Genomic DNA, 15,472 nt, shown 5'->3' on the forward strand with positions numbered 1-15,472 from the left:
GCTGCTCCCAGTCACCAGTCTAGCTGCTACATTGTGGATTAGTTGTAGTTTCTGGGTCACCTTCAAAGGTAGCCCCACATACAGCACATTGCAGTAGTCCAAACGGGAGATAAACAGAGCATGCACCACTCTGGCGAGACAGTCGGCGGGCAGGTAGGGTCTCAGCCTGCGTACCAGATGGAGCTGGTAGACAGCTGCCCAGGACACAGAATTGACCTGAGCCTCCATGGACAGCTGTGAGTCCAAAATGACTCCCAGGCTGCGCACCTGGTCCTTCAGAGGCACAGTTGCCCCATTCAGGACCAGAGAGTCCTCCATACCCACCTGCCCCCTGTCCCCCCAAAAGAGTACTTCTGTCTTGTCAGGATTCAACCTCAATCTGTTAGCCACCATCCATTCTCCAACCACTTCCAGACATGTAATTCTATTTCTCAGTGTTTTGTTTAAAGCATGGGTAGGCAAACTAAGGCCCGGGGGCCGGATCTGGCCCAATCGCCTTCTAAATCTGGCCCGTGGGAGGTCCAGGAATCAGCGTGTTTTTACATGAGTAGAATGTGTCCTTTTGTTTAAAATGCATCTCTGGGTTATTTGTGGGGCCAGCCTGGTGTTTTAAAATGAGTAGAATATGTGCTTTTATTTAAAATGCATCTCTGGGTTATTTGTGGGGCCTGCCTGGTGTTTTTACATGAGTAGAATATGTGCTTTTATTTAAAATGCATCTCTGGGTTATTTGTGGGGCATTCACCCCCCCAAAAAAGTCTGCCCCTCCCCCAAGGTCTGAGGGACAGTGGACCGGCCCCCTGCTGAAAAAGTTTGCTGACCCTTGGTTTAAAGGGAAGCATATGACACTCGTAGCATTGAATGACTGAAGGACAGACTACTAAAGCTTTCTCCATTAGCCAATTTTCAACTCTGTGGTTCAGCAGGAACACTGAAAGGAGACAAGATTGGAGTGTGTGTGTGTGCAGGCAGGGCAGAGCCAACCTTGGATCCTCAGAATCCAAAGTCATTTTGTTCCTTCAGCACCAGCTTGAAATTTGTGTAATTAATCCCCATGCCCAATTGGTTTCAATCTACTATTTAACTTCTACCACCACCCCATTTAAGATTGCTCTGTCATTATACACTTTTAATAAATGAGATTACATGGAAAAAAGATTTCAAGAACACCAATTATTATTCTGGGTAAAACAAACACCCACCCACCAAATGAGAAAAAGTTCAGATCTGTAAATGTGAAAAATATATTGCTATAAACAGTGATTATTTGTGCACATTATTTGCAAAATTGTGGTCTTCTGTGCATCTGAGAAACATATATTTCAGTGTGCCTCATTTTAATCCAGCCTTGGTCCACCATTATACACACATTCTCTGCCTTTTTACATTATGGGACTGTAGGTTTTTGCATTCAGAACCTCATTTGTTGCTGTCATGTTCCTTTATATGAATGTATGGTGAATACAAATTGACTGTGTACCATGCTTAATTTGATTTGGCACCATTTTATGTTGACAGCTTGGAAACATGCTGACCATTTGTGTAATTAATTCAAACATTGAAAACCTTCCTTCTCACCCCCCTCCATGCCTTAAATAGATCTGAGACTGAAGGGGATCAGAAGAATTACGGTTTTGAAACTTAAATATTTACAATGTTTCATTACAACTTAGTCTTCTTGGACAATTCATAAGCCATGGTTTTTCTTATGATGAGTCTCTCACAGCATCCCTGTGCGAGAAGTTACGATGAAAGGCAGTGGCTCACTCACAATTAGCCAATAAGCGCTGGGACTGAACAGGGACGTCAACACAGTTTTGCCCAGTTTTGTCTATGTGCAGTTCTCTATCACCACACTGGCTCTCCTTTTCAGGGTTAAAACAATCTTTTGGCAAATTGTGGGGATTGCAGAATGGATTTGTGTGGAGACTGGGATTATATGACTTCTGTGATTGGGATAGTTTAGGGCTAAACAATTAACTACTTGCTCACCTGGGGTGACTAGTTGGAAAAGGATTATTGTTGTGACATCACAGTTAACATCCTGAAGTTCAACACTGACTCCAAAGTTCAGCACCAAGGGCAGAAATCCTGTTATATACACAGACTCTCTTAGTTGTGCCAATAATGAAGGTAATGAAGCCTAGCGTCTGTTACTTGCTAAATACCTTGGACTATATCTTCAAAGCACTGCTGTTAAAGTAATTAATGAGCAAATGTGAAAAAGAAGAGGATGATATCAGCACTTCAAGCAATGCAGGACAAAAGAGGCCTAAATGAACGCCTGCAAGGTGTGACAATTTAATTGCTTAAAGAAATATGTCTACCAGTAAATAAAGGTTGTGTGTGAAAAGTTGAGCTGTGAGTATATTTTTGCTTTGTTTAAAAACAATCAGCTTAGATTTTATAGATCACACACATTGTGGTGTAATGACTAAACACACAGGATAATGTTCAAAAGTGTCTGTAAGTTAACAGAGTTGTGAAGAAGAAGAAGAAGAAGAAGAAGAAGAAGAAGAAGAAGAAGAAGAAGAAGAAGAATTAATTAGTATCAGTTATATCCCACCCATCACTCTGGACGGCTCCAAATAGAATATTAAAAACACAGTAAATACATCAAACATTAAAAACTTCCCAAAACAGGGCTGCCTTCAGATGTTTTCTAAAAGTCAGGTAGTTGTTTATTTCCTTGACATCTGATGGGAGGGCGTTCCACAGGGCGGGCGCCACTACTGAGAAGGCCCTCTGCCTGGTTCCCTGTAACCTCATTTCTCACAGTGAGGGAACCGCAGAAGGCTCTCGGCGCTGGACCTCAGTATAGCTCAGCATTATTTTAAAACATGGTACCGGGAACCAGGTCCAGAACCATGCTCATCAAGGGTGTCTGTATTGACTAAATCACCCTCTCTCAACTTCAGTTCTCCATCTATTGACCTTGCCAGAGCTTTGCAACAATGATGAACCACCCTGAAATTGTAACCAAATTGTAAAGCACTTTACAAATCAAGAAGTGATTTATTAATGAAAATATTAATAAAGCAGAATAGCCCTCATTTATTCTCTCAGCCACCAACTGTTTGTTTTACTTACTTGGGTTAAAGGTTGTCCTGGTAAAAAAAGATCTTTACTGTTAGTTGTGATGAGTTAAAATCACCCTCTGCAACCTAGTGTTCAGATCTTTTAAACTACAACTCCCATCAGCCCCAGCCAGCACATGGAGCTGATGGGAGTTGTAATCCAAAACATCTGGAGGGCACTAGCTTGGGGAAGGCTGCGTTAAATGCTTCATCTCTCTTGCTCGCTGCTGTTTTAGGCCAACGTCTCCCACTATTTTCCACAGAGCATCATGTGGCCAGAGCTTACTTCTGCTCTTTGGGGTGAGCAGCTTGTACTGAGAGAAGTTGTTGGATACCACTGTGGGGTTCCTGCACAATAGCCTGATATGTTGCTTTGGTCCAAAGCAAAGTGGAGAGAAGGGGCTGCGTCGATCCCAACAAGGACATCTTTAATGTCAAATCAGAGAAATTGATTCTGGCAGTTAAAAGGTAACTTCTAATTTCACTTCAGCCCTTAAATAGGACTCAGATTAATGGCTGTTATCTTACAAGTAGAATATATCAAAATAAATACAAGGCTTCATATGTCTACAGCTACCCTATAGCTTCCCAAATTATAAACAAACAGTATGAGCTGCACTAAAAAGTGTCTAAATAAATGGCTCTAAAAAGGTATTTTAATATAGCAAAGATTAGTCACATAACTGTGTTTTGCATAATTTTATTCCAATACATCTTCTTCTTTGGATATTCTTGCAATGTAGTCAAGACAACTATAGCAACAGCAGTTTCTACTTATAGCTTTGCAGCTGTGTACATAATATGGTCATTTGAGCTGCTGCTAAACTACAGAGATTCAACAATATTTCTTCTCTCTTCTTTCCCCTCCCTCTGTCTTCTCCTCAGTCCTGAGACAAAGTTTCCAGTGGCAGGCAACATATCAGCTTTGGTATGTGTTCATACACATTTGTATTTATGTGTATATACACCACATTTTACACACACACACACACACACCTTATTTATAACCACACCTCAAGGAAACAGCAGCTAAGTATAATTCAAGGTTCACAAACACACAGAGACACCCAAATTTGCAGGATTCATAGAGCCTATGAATCCATTCGGGTGAGGGTGGGACGTGCGGAAAATGACTAGTGAACTGACTGATTTCCATGGCACCTGCCAAGAGAAACATTACACCATCACCTGGATGTTAGGCTCTTTCCCCAACTTTTAGATAACAAGTGTCCAGACATAACTAGAACTATAGTCTATCTTCTAACACCGAATCTATATCCATTAATAGGTATTATTGCTAGAACACACAATGTTAGACTCAGGGTTAGTACACTTAAGAGTCTACAGTTGACTGCGACATGCTCTACCTGAGCTCAGCTGGGAATAGTTCAGAGGCTCTGAAACACATGCTGAACCTGGCTTTACACTATCCATCTCCAAATCTGCATGTGGTTTGGGGGGTGGGATGAGGCAAGAAAGGACAAAAAAATAAATTTTAACATGCTGGTCAATAGCAACTTGATTTGCAAGATAGTAATAGCATAGAATAGCTTCAAATCTCTGCTGCTTATTTTAAGCTCCAGAATAAAATTGGTTTGAATTGTTTCTACATATATGCACGTAAAACAGAAATGAGACCCTTGGTCAGAACTTACTATCTACCTCTAACTACAGTAAATGCCACCAAGTCATCAATCTGACTCTGACCAACATCTGCCAGGACTTTCCTTTATGGGGAAAATGTTCATGGCCTTTTTATTGCTTAGATGGAAGAAGTGCACCCACAACAGATGAATTCAGATGCATCAATTCCCATGGCCAAAAGGATCTAAGATTATGTTACAGAGAATGAGTGCTTTAATACATGTTTTAAAAGTACAGCTACAACCCTACCTAATGCACCCAACCAGAGTTGTGGTGGAGTATATCCACTTTGGCACACAAATATATTTGTGAATGCCCAATGCTATGGAGTCAAAGTGTGGCAACCACACACCAATCCAACAATTGTGATCCTAGTCACAGATCTAGGATCTATGGTTGTCAAAAATTAGGAAAACCACAATGTTTAAATTGTTGTGCGGAAGTACTATAAGTTACCTCCTGGACACTTCCTTTTAAAAAAGTAACATACAAAAATGATTTTTCACATTTGACTGAATAACTGATAGGCAGCAGTGTTGTTATCTATTGACACCAAGGAAGGAAGTAATATAGGCTGAAGGTGTGGGCCAGGTGTGGGAAACCCTTTGCCCCTCAGATATTGCTGAACTAAAACTCCCATCAGCCCCTGCAGCCATGATCAATTACCAGATATGGTGGGCATTATAGTTAAACAACATCTGGAGGATTAAAGGTCCCTCACACCTGATTAAAAGCTCCCCATAATGCAATTGAGCTACATGGCATAGAGAAATAGCCTATGTCTTCCCCTCTTTCACCACAACTAAGAGATTTCAAGAAAGTCCATACTGACATGTTCAGTTTGATGAAGAGCTGCTTCATATTCCCTATCACTGATGAGGCCAGCCACTGAAAGGGAGTGTGCATGTATGTACACACTTTAACCTCAATACCACAACACAGATCCACCCTGTTGCAGCGCAGCTCTGTTATAATTACCAATAGTGGCAGAAGAAAAGGGCTCTCCTACTCCATAGTTCTGCTGAAAACATGAGCACTTTGCCAATCTATCTCTGTGATACTTCCTCTTTGAGTTTTCTACCCTTGCAAAAGATTGGCTGTGGTCTTTTTGCCCATGTGGTTTAATTTCAAATTGCACAGGCAAAAGGAAGGGCTTCATCTGAATTTAGGCAATTGACAAGTGGATGGAGTTAAAATGGCCTCCAGAAGTTGATGGAGGTCAGGATCTGGCCTGCTGACAGGATCCTGAACCAAAGTCTAGGACAAGATTATGGTCTTCCGCTATTGCTACAGCCTCTGATGAAAGTAATTAATATTATAAATATTGTAAGACTGTTTTTCTAAAGCATTTAACAAAAATGTATTATGATGAAATCAATTCCTTCATGGTGGCAGAAGTTACACTGTGAAAAAGGCCTTGAAATATGCCTGTGCAATTCTTGACCACCACTGCCTCTCCACTGCAATCAAACATTACTATAGGGAAAGAGGCTGAGGCAGATGCTTTCACTCTCCATTACGAAGATTGTGAAACAAAAACAAAATTCTTATTACAGAATACACTAAACTAGGGTTTCCAAAATTTGAGTCTCCAGCTGTTTCTCATCATCCCTGACCACTGGTCCTGCTAGCTAGGGGTGATGGGAGTTGTGGTCCAAAAAACAGCTGTTTGAAAAACCTGGCATTAAACTATTACATAGTTTAGTGATGGAGCCTAATTTAAAAAACAAAAAATCCTTTGGAAAATGTACATGACAATATCGCAATTTTTCAAAGCAAACCCTTTTGAGATCCTGTATCTCTGATTCTGGGATATAATTTCACAGATACTGATTGGATGGACTCCAAATGAGATTACAGCTGACTACCCTAACAATCTGAGATTTATTCTGAGAATTTGGAGAAAAAGAAGAGTGATTGTTGTTACTATTTCTGTCCTTCACACTCCAACCCACATTTATTTTACACTTCAAAATTTTAAAGGCATTCTGTGGAAAAATAAAAGCAATAAATCCCACTCTGATGTCTCTGCACATCTCCCAAACAGATCAGCTGAATAATACTAAAGGCGATGAGATAGAGAAAAATGAAATAAATGGAAACGTACAAGGGGGGAAGTAGCTCCAGGACGCTGGACGGGCTCCATGGGCAGGGGAGACTGAGAAAGTACAATTCAAAAGAAAATTAATTATTAAAACGAACAGCCATTATAAAAACAGGACATTTTCATTTTAAAAGACTGGAGGGGCCCACACACAATCTTTCCTTTGTAATCCCCACAGGAGGACTTTTGTGTTGCCATATTGTAAACTGCTCTGTGATCCACAGATGAAGGATGGTGCAGAAATTTAATTAAGAAACAAAATAAGTAAGAGTGAGGCACTTAAAATGCTAGTTGTCCAAATCTTTTCTGAAATCAATGGGACTTCATATGGTACAGCACTAAATTGGGAGTGAATCAACAAAATGGATGTATATCCTGGGCTTCTAAACAGAAGAATTAGGTGATGTGATGATGATCATTCCAACAACTTCAAGTGCAACATTTCCAAACAAAGAAACACTCGATGCTAAACATTCAAAAAAATTCATTGCATTTATAAACAAGTTCAGCCATCTGCCCACTTGACTCTTTCCCCCACCAAACCAGATTTAGTGAAACTGAAGCCAACACAGATGCTTTTATTTATTTCTGTTTGTGTATTTCTTTCTTGAGACATTGCCAAATGGAAGGGGAAAACACAATGAAAGTGAAAATTGCCACTTAGTTTGCCACAAGTGCCACATGGTTTGAACAACCACGAATTGGGCATGACAGATCAATGATTTTTTGGGATTATAAACCTACACAAAACCTCCCTTTCCTGGTGAAAGTGGTGCATCTGACTGGTTGTATAGTTCCAAGAGCCCTGGATGAAACAAAACAACTTGATTTTGATCTGACTTCCAGGTGGGGTTCAGGATTAGAACTGCCTTGGTCTCCCTTCTGGTTGATGGTCTTCATCAAAAGGTGCTGGGGGGAAGTAAGACCCTCTTGATTATCCTACAGCTCATGATTACCCCATACATAGCCCTCTGCATTTCTCTATACCATTAACTACAGCATCCTTCTGGACCAACTGCACACGGTGGGAGTGGAGTCACTGTGTTAAAGTGGTTCCGTTCCTACAGAGGTTACAAAAGTGGTGCTTCAATAGGTTCATGTTTTTAATTAATCCATAATGGGTTTATATTGCAATATTGCTTTATGATTATTTAAACGCCTCTTAAAGAGTCCAGTAAAAAAAATATTTTAAAATAAATTAAACACACACAGAATTTAGACATTCTGTTTCAGATGTATGTTAGTAACAATTCCTAATCCAGAAAAAATATCCTACTGAATTTTATTGCATCTCAGAGCACATTTAATTACCATGACATTGTCCATTTAAACTGTCACATGAACTGTCCAGCATCCAATTTCACTTCAACGTAATACCCCTAACATTTGAGGGGGAAGCGGCCTCAAGGATTTCACAGGAGCTTCTTTTAGAACTAAAATCATACAGAGGGACAGGCTAAAGAAAACCTACGAGGTGACAGAGGTTTTTCAGGAGCTGACAGTACAAAGCACCCTGCAAGAGAGACTACCATGTTTGTTTGTATCGAGTACACTTTGAATTTCCCCACCCTGCTTCCTTTTGTCTATCAGAAAGGAAGGCATGTACATGTCTGCTGGTTTTCAGGAATGAAAATATAAATGTGGGATTATGTAGTGACAGGTGGTCATATTGAGCCAGGAAGGAAACCAGAATTCTTAGTTCTAGCCCAGTGCCCTGCACCCCCAACCCTTCCCAATGACAACACAACAATAGCAGTCAGCTGAATTAAAATATTTGCTTATGGACTGGTTCAACTATTTGCTTTATGGGGGCAGCTTGAAATTGCTGCATATATCAGCCAGCCCTTCATGTGCAGCTGCTCGTGCCTAGGATTTAACTTTTTAACCAGTACATGGGGACATTTGTATGGTAATGTCAAATGGGAGCTGAGGACAACCATCTAATTACAGCAGAAAAGACAGATTATGCCATGATTCTAAGTGGCTGTCAAGTCCAACCATCTTGAAAAAAATCTCTGTAAGCAACCTTGGCAAATCAATTTTAATTTATATCAATTAATACCAACACACAAACACATATATGAACAAACACACATACAAATACCAAATTCATTACCTTTGGTAGACAATATGCTAATTTATCAGATGTAATGAGATATTAGCATTTAACTATGCACTGCAAGGATTAATTTGAATCAATACTTTATTCAAGTACTATCACGCCAACATGGAATGTACAAAAAGTTTGAAAAAGGTGAAAGGAATCTCTCCTTTTCTGTACAAGGAACTCCAAGGTGCACCTTGTAACTTTGTTAATATGTTATTATTAGAATCCCTCAACTATACAAAGATAATCAAGGAACATTCTAAAATCAGCCATATTAAAAACACCCCCCAGACAACATACAAGGCAGATGTAGAATGAGATGAGCAACATGCTTGGTGTTAATAAGAACACATGTAGAGCGTTCATACAAAGTGAATAATATGTGCTACAAAAGACAAAATAAATATGGAAAAGGAATAGAAGAGAACAAGAAAAAAGTTGACACCTATTTGCACAAAACTACAGACTGAGAAGGACAGAAATGCCTTCCCCATCCTTATTCCCCACACCACTAGTAATGGAATTATACATCATAAAGGAACACATACTGTTCAGGCAAGCAATGCAAGTTGCATAAAAAGAGCCGTATTTGTATTTCCCTTAGCACTTTAGAGCCATACAGATAGAAAGCATGACAGACACTTCCTATAAGGAATAAATTTGGCACTGTCAGCAAGATTAACTAGATTTGCAGTCCTGTCTGCAATATTGGAGCGGGGGCAGGGAGAGCACAGAAGGACACCTGAACATTTCTTTCCAGGGGTTTTATGACAGGAATAAACCGTGACCTCTGTACCCTCTACGGTTGTTTGTTTTTTTCATTATTATTACTACTACTATTTCCATCTTTTTAAAAAAAAAAAAAAATATCACATCCATAAGAATGAAGGACAGCAGCTGGGATCCAGGGTTGCACATCATGCAGGCACACCTTTCTTTTACTGCACCTTCCCAGGAAATGCTATACATGGCAGGACCTAAGCACGGCAATGCTTTGCACACTCATGATTCCCAATAAAAAAATTCCTTCCTGTAGCACCTTAAAGACCAACTAAGTTAGTACTTGGTATAAGCTTTCGTGTGCATGCACACTTCTTCAGATACACTTGTATCTGAAGAAGTGTGCATGCACACGAAAGCTTATACCAAGTACTAACTTAGTTGGTCTTTAAGGTGCTACAGGAAGGAATTTTTTTATTTCGACTATGGCAGACCAACACGGCTACCCATCTGTAACTGGAATCATGATTCCCAGCAACTGAAATTTCAAAGGTATGCTGTCTTCAACACTAGAGGCAGAGCACAGCCATCAAGGCTAGTAGCCACGTGCTAGTAACATCACCCATCATAGCTAGCAGACACCCCACCCCTTGCCTTCTCAGTGGGGTGGGAGGGAGAAGGACAGTAGCAGGTGGAGATCACTGTCCCTTTATAGCAGGGGTGGGGACCTTGTGACCCTCCAGATACTGTGGAACTACAACTGCCATCATCTCTGACCACTGGCTATGCTGTCTGGGGAGGATGAAAACTGGAGTCCAACAACATTTGGAGGTCCACATGGTTTCTATCCCTTTTTCATAGCACGATCATGTTACTTGCACCTAATTTTATTCATACATATAATTTTTCAAAAACAGTATTTCTTTAGGTATCTTAAAAATGAAGGAAACTAAAAGCAAAACAGAAGCTCACTTGACAAAAAATGGAATCCGTACTAAAACAAAACACAGTGATTACTAAATCAGCATTTATATAGGCGGGGATCTGGCCTAATGCTGGGTTTTCATTTTAGGAACAACAGAGTTAGAACTTTAAGTGTATTTCAAAGCCAATATGTAACAAGGAGTTTTGGCTTCCTTCTGAATGCCAGTAACTTTTTAAAGAAATTAATAAATTTTATGCTACTCTTAAGATAGTTATTAACTTTCAATATTTTTTGAGCAGATCCACACCTTCCATTTAAAGCATATCAAATGCGTATTTAAAGCAGATGACTTCCCAAAGCATCCTTGGAATTGTAGTTTCCCCCTCGCAGATCCATAATTCTCAGCACCCTTAATAAACTACCGTATTTTTTGCTCTATAAGACTCACTTTTTCCCTCCTAAAAAGTAAGGGGAAATGTGTGTGCGTCTTATGGAGCGAATGCAGGCTGCGCAGCTATCCCAGAAGCCAGAACAGCAAGAAGGATTGCTGCTTTCACTGCGCAGCGATCCCTCTTGCTGTTCTGGCTTCTGAGATTCAGAACATTTTTTTTCTTGTTTTCCTCCTCCAAAAACTAGGTGCGTATTGTGGTCTGGTGCGTCTTATAGAGCGAAAAATACGGTACATTTCCCAGAATTCTTGGGGGGGGGGGATCATGTGCTTTAAATGTGTATTGAACGAGCTTTAAATGTATGATGTGGGTCTGTCTATAACGGAAGAACATGCAATCCCACATCCATCCAGCTAAAAATTCAATTAATTTTTGAACTCTAAAACCACTTGGCATGTCAAGATTTCTGAACAACTGTTACCACAATTGCAAAATAAGCCTCAAATATTTTGCACACAAAGTGGAATAATCAATTTCTATAGAGAACATGTAGGAAAGAGGGCCCCAGGAACTGGATCAAAAGATGGAAGGAGGTATACTAAATTTACCCACCAAGGATTTCTTTGTAAAGCAATGGATAAATTTACCGGTAATTTGGTTTTGTAATATCTTTGAATAATCTAATCCTTAGGGATACATCAATACCGTGCATATAAGACAGGTCATCATTAAAAGTGAATTATTCCAAGTGGTAAGCCTAAGGCACCAATCTATTTTCACATATTTGTAAAAGACAAAACATTCCAACTCCAAAGTACTCTTAAAACTATATAAACCTAGAGCAGATACTTTAGAGGAGGGTGAATGGCTTATTTTTACACATGGTGTATATATATATAGAGAGAGAGAGAGAGAGAGAGAGAGAGTTTTCTTGTTTTTATTGATGTTTTAAGATTGGAAATAAGTTTTAAATTAGAGAGCATAAATCCACAGGAATAAACAAAGAAACTCCACTATCAATCAGCAAGTAGATGGGATGAAGCAGAGGGTAAAGCAGGTGCATCATAGGTTAGTTTGGCTTAAATTGCAAAGCCAAGCATCATTAGAATCCAGGCTGAAGGGATCTTTTTTATATGGCAAGAAATAAACACTGGCAGAAAATGTACACGAACAGAAGAAACACTACAGTACACTAACCACCACACTAACTGTCTAGCAGCAGTTATACGAAATGCAGAAATCTTACAAAACATATACTAATATTAAAATCAAACCACTGAAAAATTAAATCAAAACTGTGAAATAGCAGAAAGGGTACACTGAAACATACTTGTATCATGGAATGCATACACTGAAATAGTTTTGAATGGGTAATCAATAAATATGAAAGAACACATCAGTGGAATAAATATTTGAGTGAATGCAGTGAGACACTGTAGAAAGGATTTAACATCAACATTCTGTCACATTATATGCATTTGTTTAAAATATAATACACACATACCTGGTTTTGGCACAGAATTGGTCACAGACTGAGGAACTTTGTCATTAATTAGCTCAACACATTCACTAGGAAAGAATCCAACCTGCGACAAAGAGAGACAGATGGAAATTCACGTCTGCAGCATATTTAAGAATAGAATCACACGTAAAGTCATATTCTAATAGCTTTGCAGTAAAAGGGGGTATTTGCACAACACCACAATATTTAAACAATTCAGGCATAATCCTGTAGATTATATTCTTTGTTATAAAATAGAACTGCTTTTTAAATTCATGTTGCTCACTATGCTCCCATTACATGCTTTCTGGATATACTTACGGTCCAAACACATACAATTAAAGGATGGTTCTTAGAAGGCTAGTTCACCAAGTGTAAAGAAAGTGGTTTATTCTAACTTTCTTCTTTTCTTTTTATAACAACTAGGCTAATAGTGCATTTCTCGGGCTTGTCACAAATGCAACTTTTTGCCACCATAAAAAAATTAAACCACATAAAACAACCACAGGTGACCAGGAATTACATGAAAGTGAGTGAACAGGGTGGCAGAGGGATAATCTGCTCCATTCATCCTTTGCCAGCCAAGTTGGTGTTTCTTTTTCTCATTGCATTTTGTTAAAGCTTCAGTTAAAAGCTCTCCACAACATGTGTGAATGCATTTAAAGGAACAGACTTAAATGAGAATTTTCCACACAGCTTATTTTGGAATATGGACTTTAAGGTTAAGACTTTTTTTGTCTAACTAATCAGAGCCAGAGGGTTCAAAATGATCAAAAGAAATCCTTATCTTAGGACTGTGCACACCCTTGTCATAAACCACTCACCAGGACCAGGAAAATGTATTTTAATTTTATAGCTCTGAACTCAAATCTTATATTCACAGTTGCCTCATTCTGGATTAGCTGCTTTTTGGCCAGTGTTCTCAACAGCAAAAAACAAACACCTAAATGCTTGGCATATGGTTGCAGCAGCTCTGTATATATGATCAAAACCCAACCCATATTGTGAAAAAACACATTGAAGCGCAACCATGACACACAAGTGTACTATAAGCCTTCTGTACTTAGAATGATAACTGCTTCCTCCTTCAATGTACAAGAGAAAACCAGTCTTGCAAACACTGGGTGTAAAAATGACAAGTGTCTTAATCTCTGACTAGTAATAGCAAAATTAAATAAGATCCAGCATGATGCTTACTGTCATGGACTGGTTTAGACTATTCCTGGCACTTAATACATTCTGTCTAATTTATATCCGTTACCTTCTTAATTTTGCTTTATGCCTTGCTCAGTACTACTGCTGTCTGTGTACATTCTATTTTAAGGTCTTTCATAACACTTCTAATTTCCCTTCTTGATGGTCCTTGGGGCTGCATGTCACCACTGATCAGTTCTGCTATTTTGCCTTTAATGGCCTTAATCCCTTTCCTTCTACACAACACACTTTCACACTAAAACACTCAAGCCTAAACTATATTTGTGCATTCCATAGTATTCACAGAGGCTTTTTTTTAAAAAAGGACCTTGTTTCTATATGGTATGTGTGAAATAAACAAACATACCGGACATAGTGATGGTTTAGTACATGTGTTACCATTCTTGAAAGAGCACCATACAATTGCTGGCTGGCAAACTTGTATCCAATGAGAGGGCTTATGACTTCTGTCTCTACAGCATGGGTAGGCAAACGAAGGCCCAGGGTCCGGATCCGGCCCGATCGCCTTCTAAATCCGGCCCGCGGACAGTCCGGGAATCAGCGTGATTTTACATGAGTAGAAAGTGTCCTTTTATTTAAAATGCATCTCTGGATTATGTGTGGGGCATAGGAATTTGTTCATTATATATAGAGAGAGAGGGGGGGGGGAGAGTCTGGCCCCCCACAAGGTCTGAGGGACAGTGGACCAGCCCCCTGCTGAAAAAGTTTGCTGACCCCTGCGCTATAGGGTCAAATTTGCCATGTGGGGCAACCACATGTCTGCTCCATCCACATATAAATAGGGTTTACGCAATAATGAGCATCAGACAGAAGCAAATCCCACCCCTCCCTCACCTCACTTTGCTGTATTCTTCTGGTATCACAACTGGGCTCTGCTGGGGGTGGGAGGGCTACTTAAAATCAGCACACTAGGGAAAGGGCAAGGAGTGGGTTTCACTCCTATCCCCTGCACCCTTTTGCATAAAGGGCAGACCTCCCACCCAGCCCTGCTTTATATTTGAATGGGGCAAGTGCATGCTGAAACAGAGAGGCAGTTGTCCCACAAGTCCAGTCTGGTGCTTATTTTAACAGTAGTTTATTTGCCTCTTCAATAAAGCTAGTCTGACAAAGAAAAGCAAGCAAGCAAACTCAGGCTAAAGAAAAGGGGAAAGGGAAATGGAAAGAAACGGTGGGCAGCTCAGGTAGTTTTCCCAGCCTCATTTCCACTCCCCAACAGCAATAGAAACAAGGAGTTGGTTTCCTCGATTCTGCCGTACAACTGCAAATAATGTGGGGATTTCAAGTGCAACTCTTCCCAAAGTAGTAGCAGCAGAAAATGTACCTGTCTATACATTCTCATTTCTGCAAAACTATTAAAGTCAAAGGAGTCCACTCCTATGAGCAATCTTTTGACATCTCTGCCCAATCCAGTTCAAATGACAGCCTCAACTTATACCCAAGAATTGAGTCGAAATTCTTCTCCAGGCTCTGCAGAGGCAGGGTGCCCTGCCAGTTCCAATCCTCTTTGAATGTATGATACTTCTCTTCTCTACAGCCAGACAATTTTAGAAAAAAAGGGGGCATCATGGTACCTATTTATACTAGGGATACTTTGAGGGTCCAGCTCGTCTCATATCTAGCATTGTAGTGTCCATATATAGCTCAGGATTCCAAGGAACGTTTTCAAGTCTTTATAGTGTTTCCCAGATTCAGGAAACAGTGCATTATAATTGCATTAGATAACAGTCTATTATTATCAGTAATAATTTGACAAAATGCATCCAATAGCTTCTGAAATATTGACTAATCTA

The 15,472-nt window shown here is 39.7% G+C and overlaps 1 protein-coding gene across 7 annotated transcripts in view; it reads right to left on the reverse strand.

Moving 5' to 3' along the window:
• ARHGAP32 (Rho GTPase activating protein 32) overlaps positions 1-15,472 on the reverse strand; it is a 199,655-nt gene that overhangs the window by 47,208 nt on the left and 136,975 nt on the right. For 5 of the 7 annotated variants that reach the window (XM_080983349.1, XM_080983348.1, XM_080983354.1 and 2 more), the window contains 3 exons: positions 12,471-12,552; positions 6,829-6,879; positions 4,445-4,519 (listed from right to left, as the gene is read on the reverse strand). In XM_080983349.1, coding sequence (XP_080839475.1) covers positions 4,445-4,519; positions 6,829-6,879; positions 12,471-12,552 — 208 coding nt within the window. The remainder of the gene's footprint in view (positions 1-4,444; positions 4,520-6,828; positions 6,880-12,470; positions 12,553-15,472) is intronic. The other 2 variants (XM_080983353.1, XM_080983351.1) reach the window with 1 other exon arrangement.

Source organism: Podarcis pityusensis, assembly GCF_964106645.2.
Source record: "Podarcis pityusensis genome assembly, chromosome: 15".
Taxonomy (NCBI): Eukaryota; Metazoa; Chordata; class Lepidosauria; order Squamata; family Lacertidae; genus Podarcis; species Podarcis pityusensis.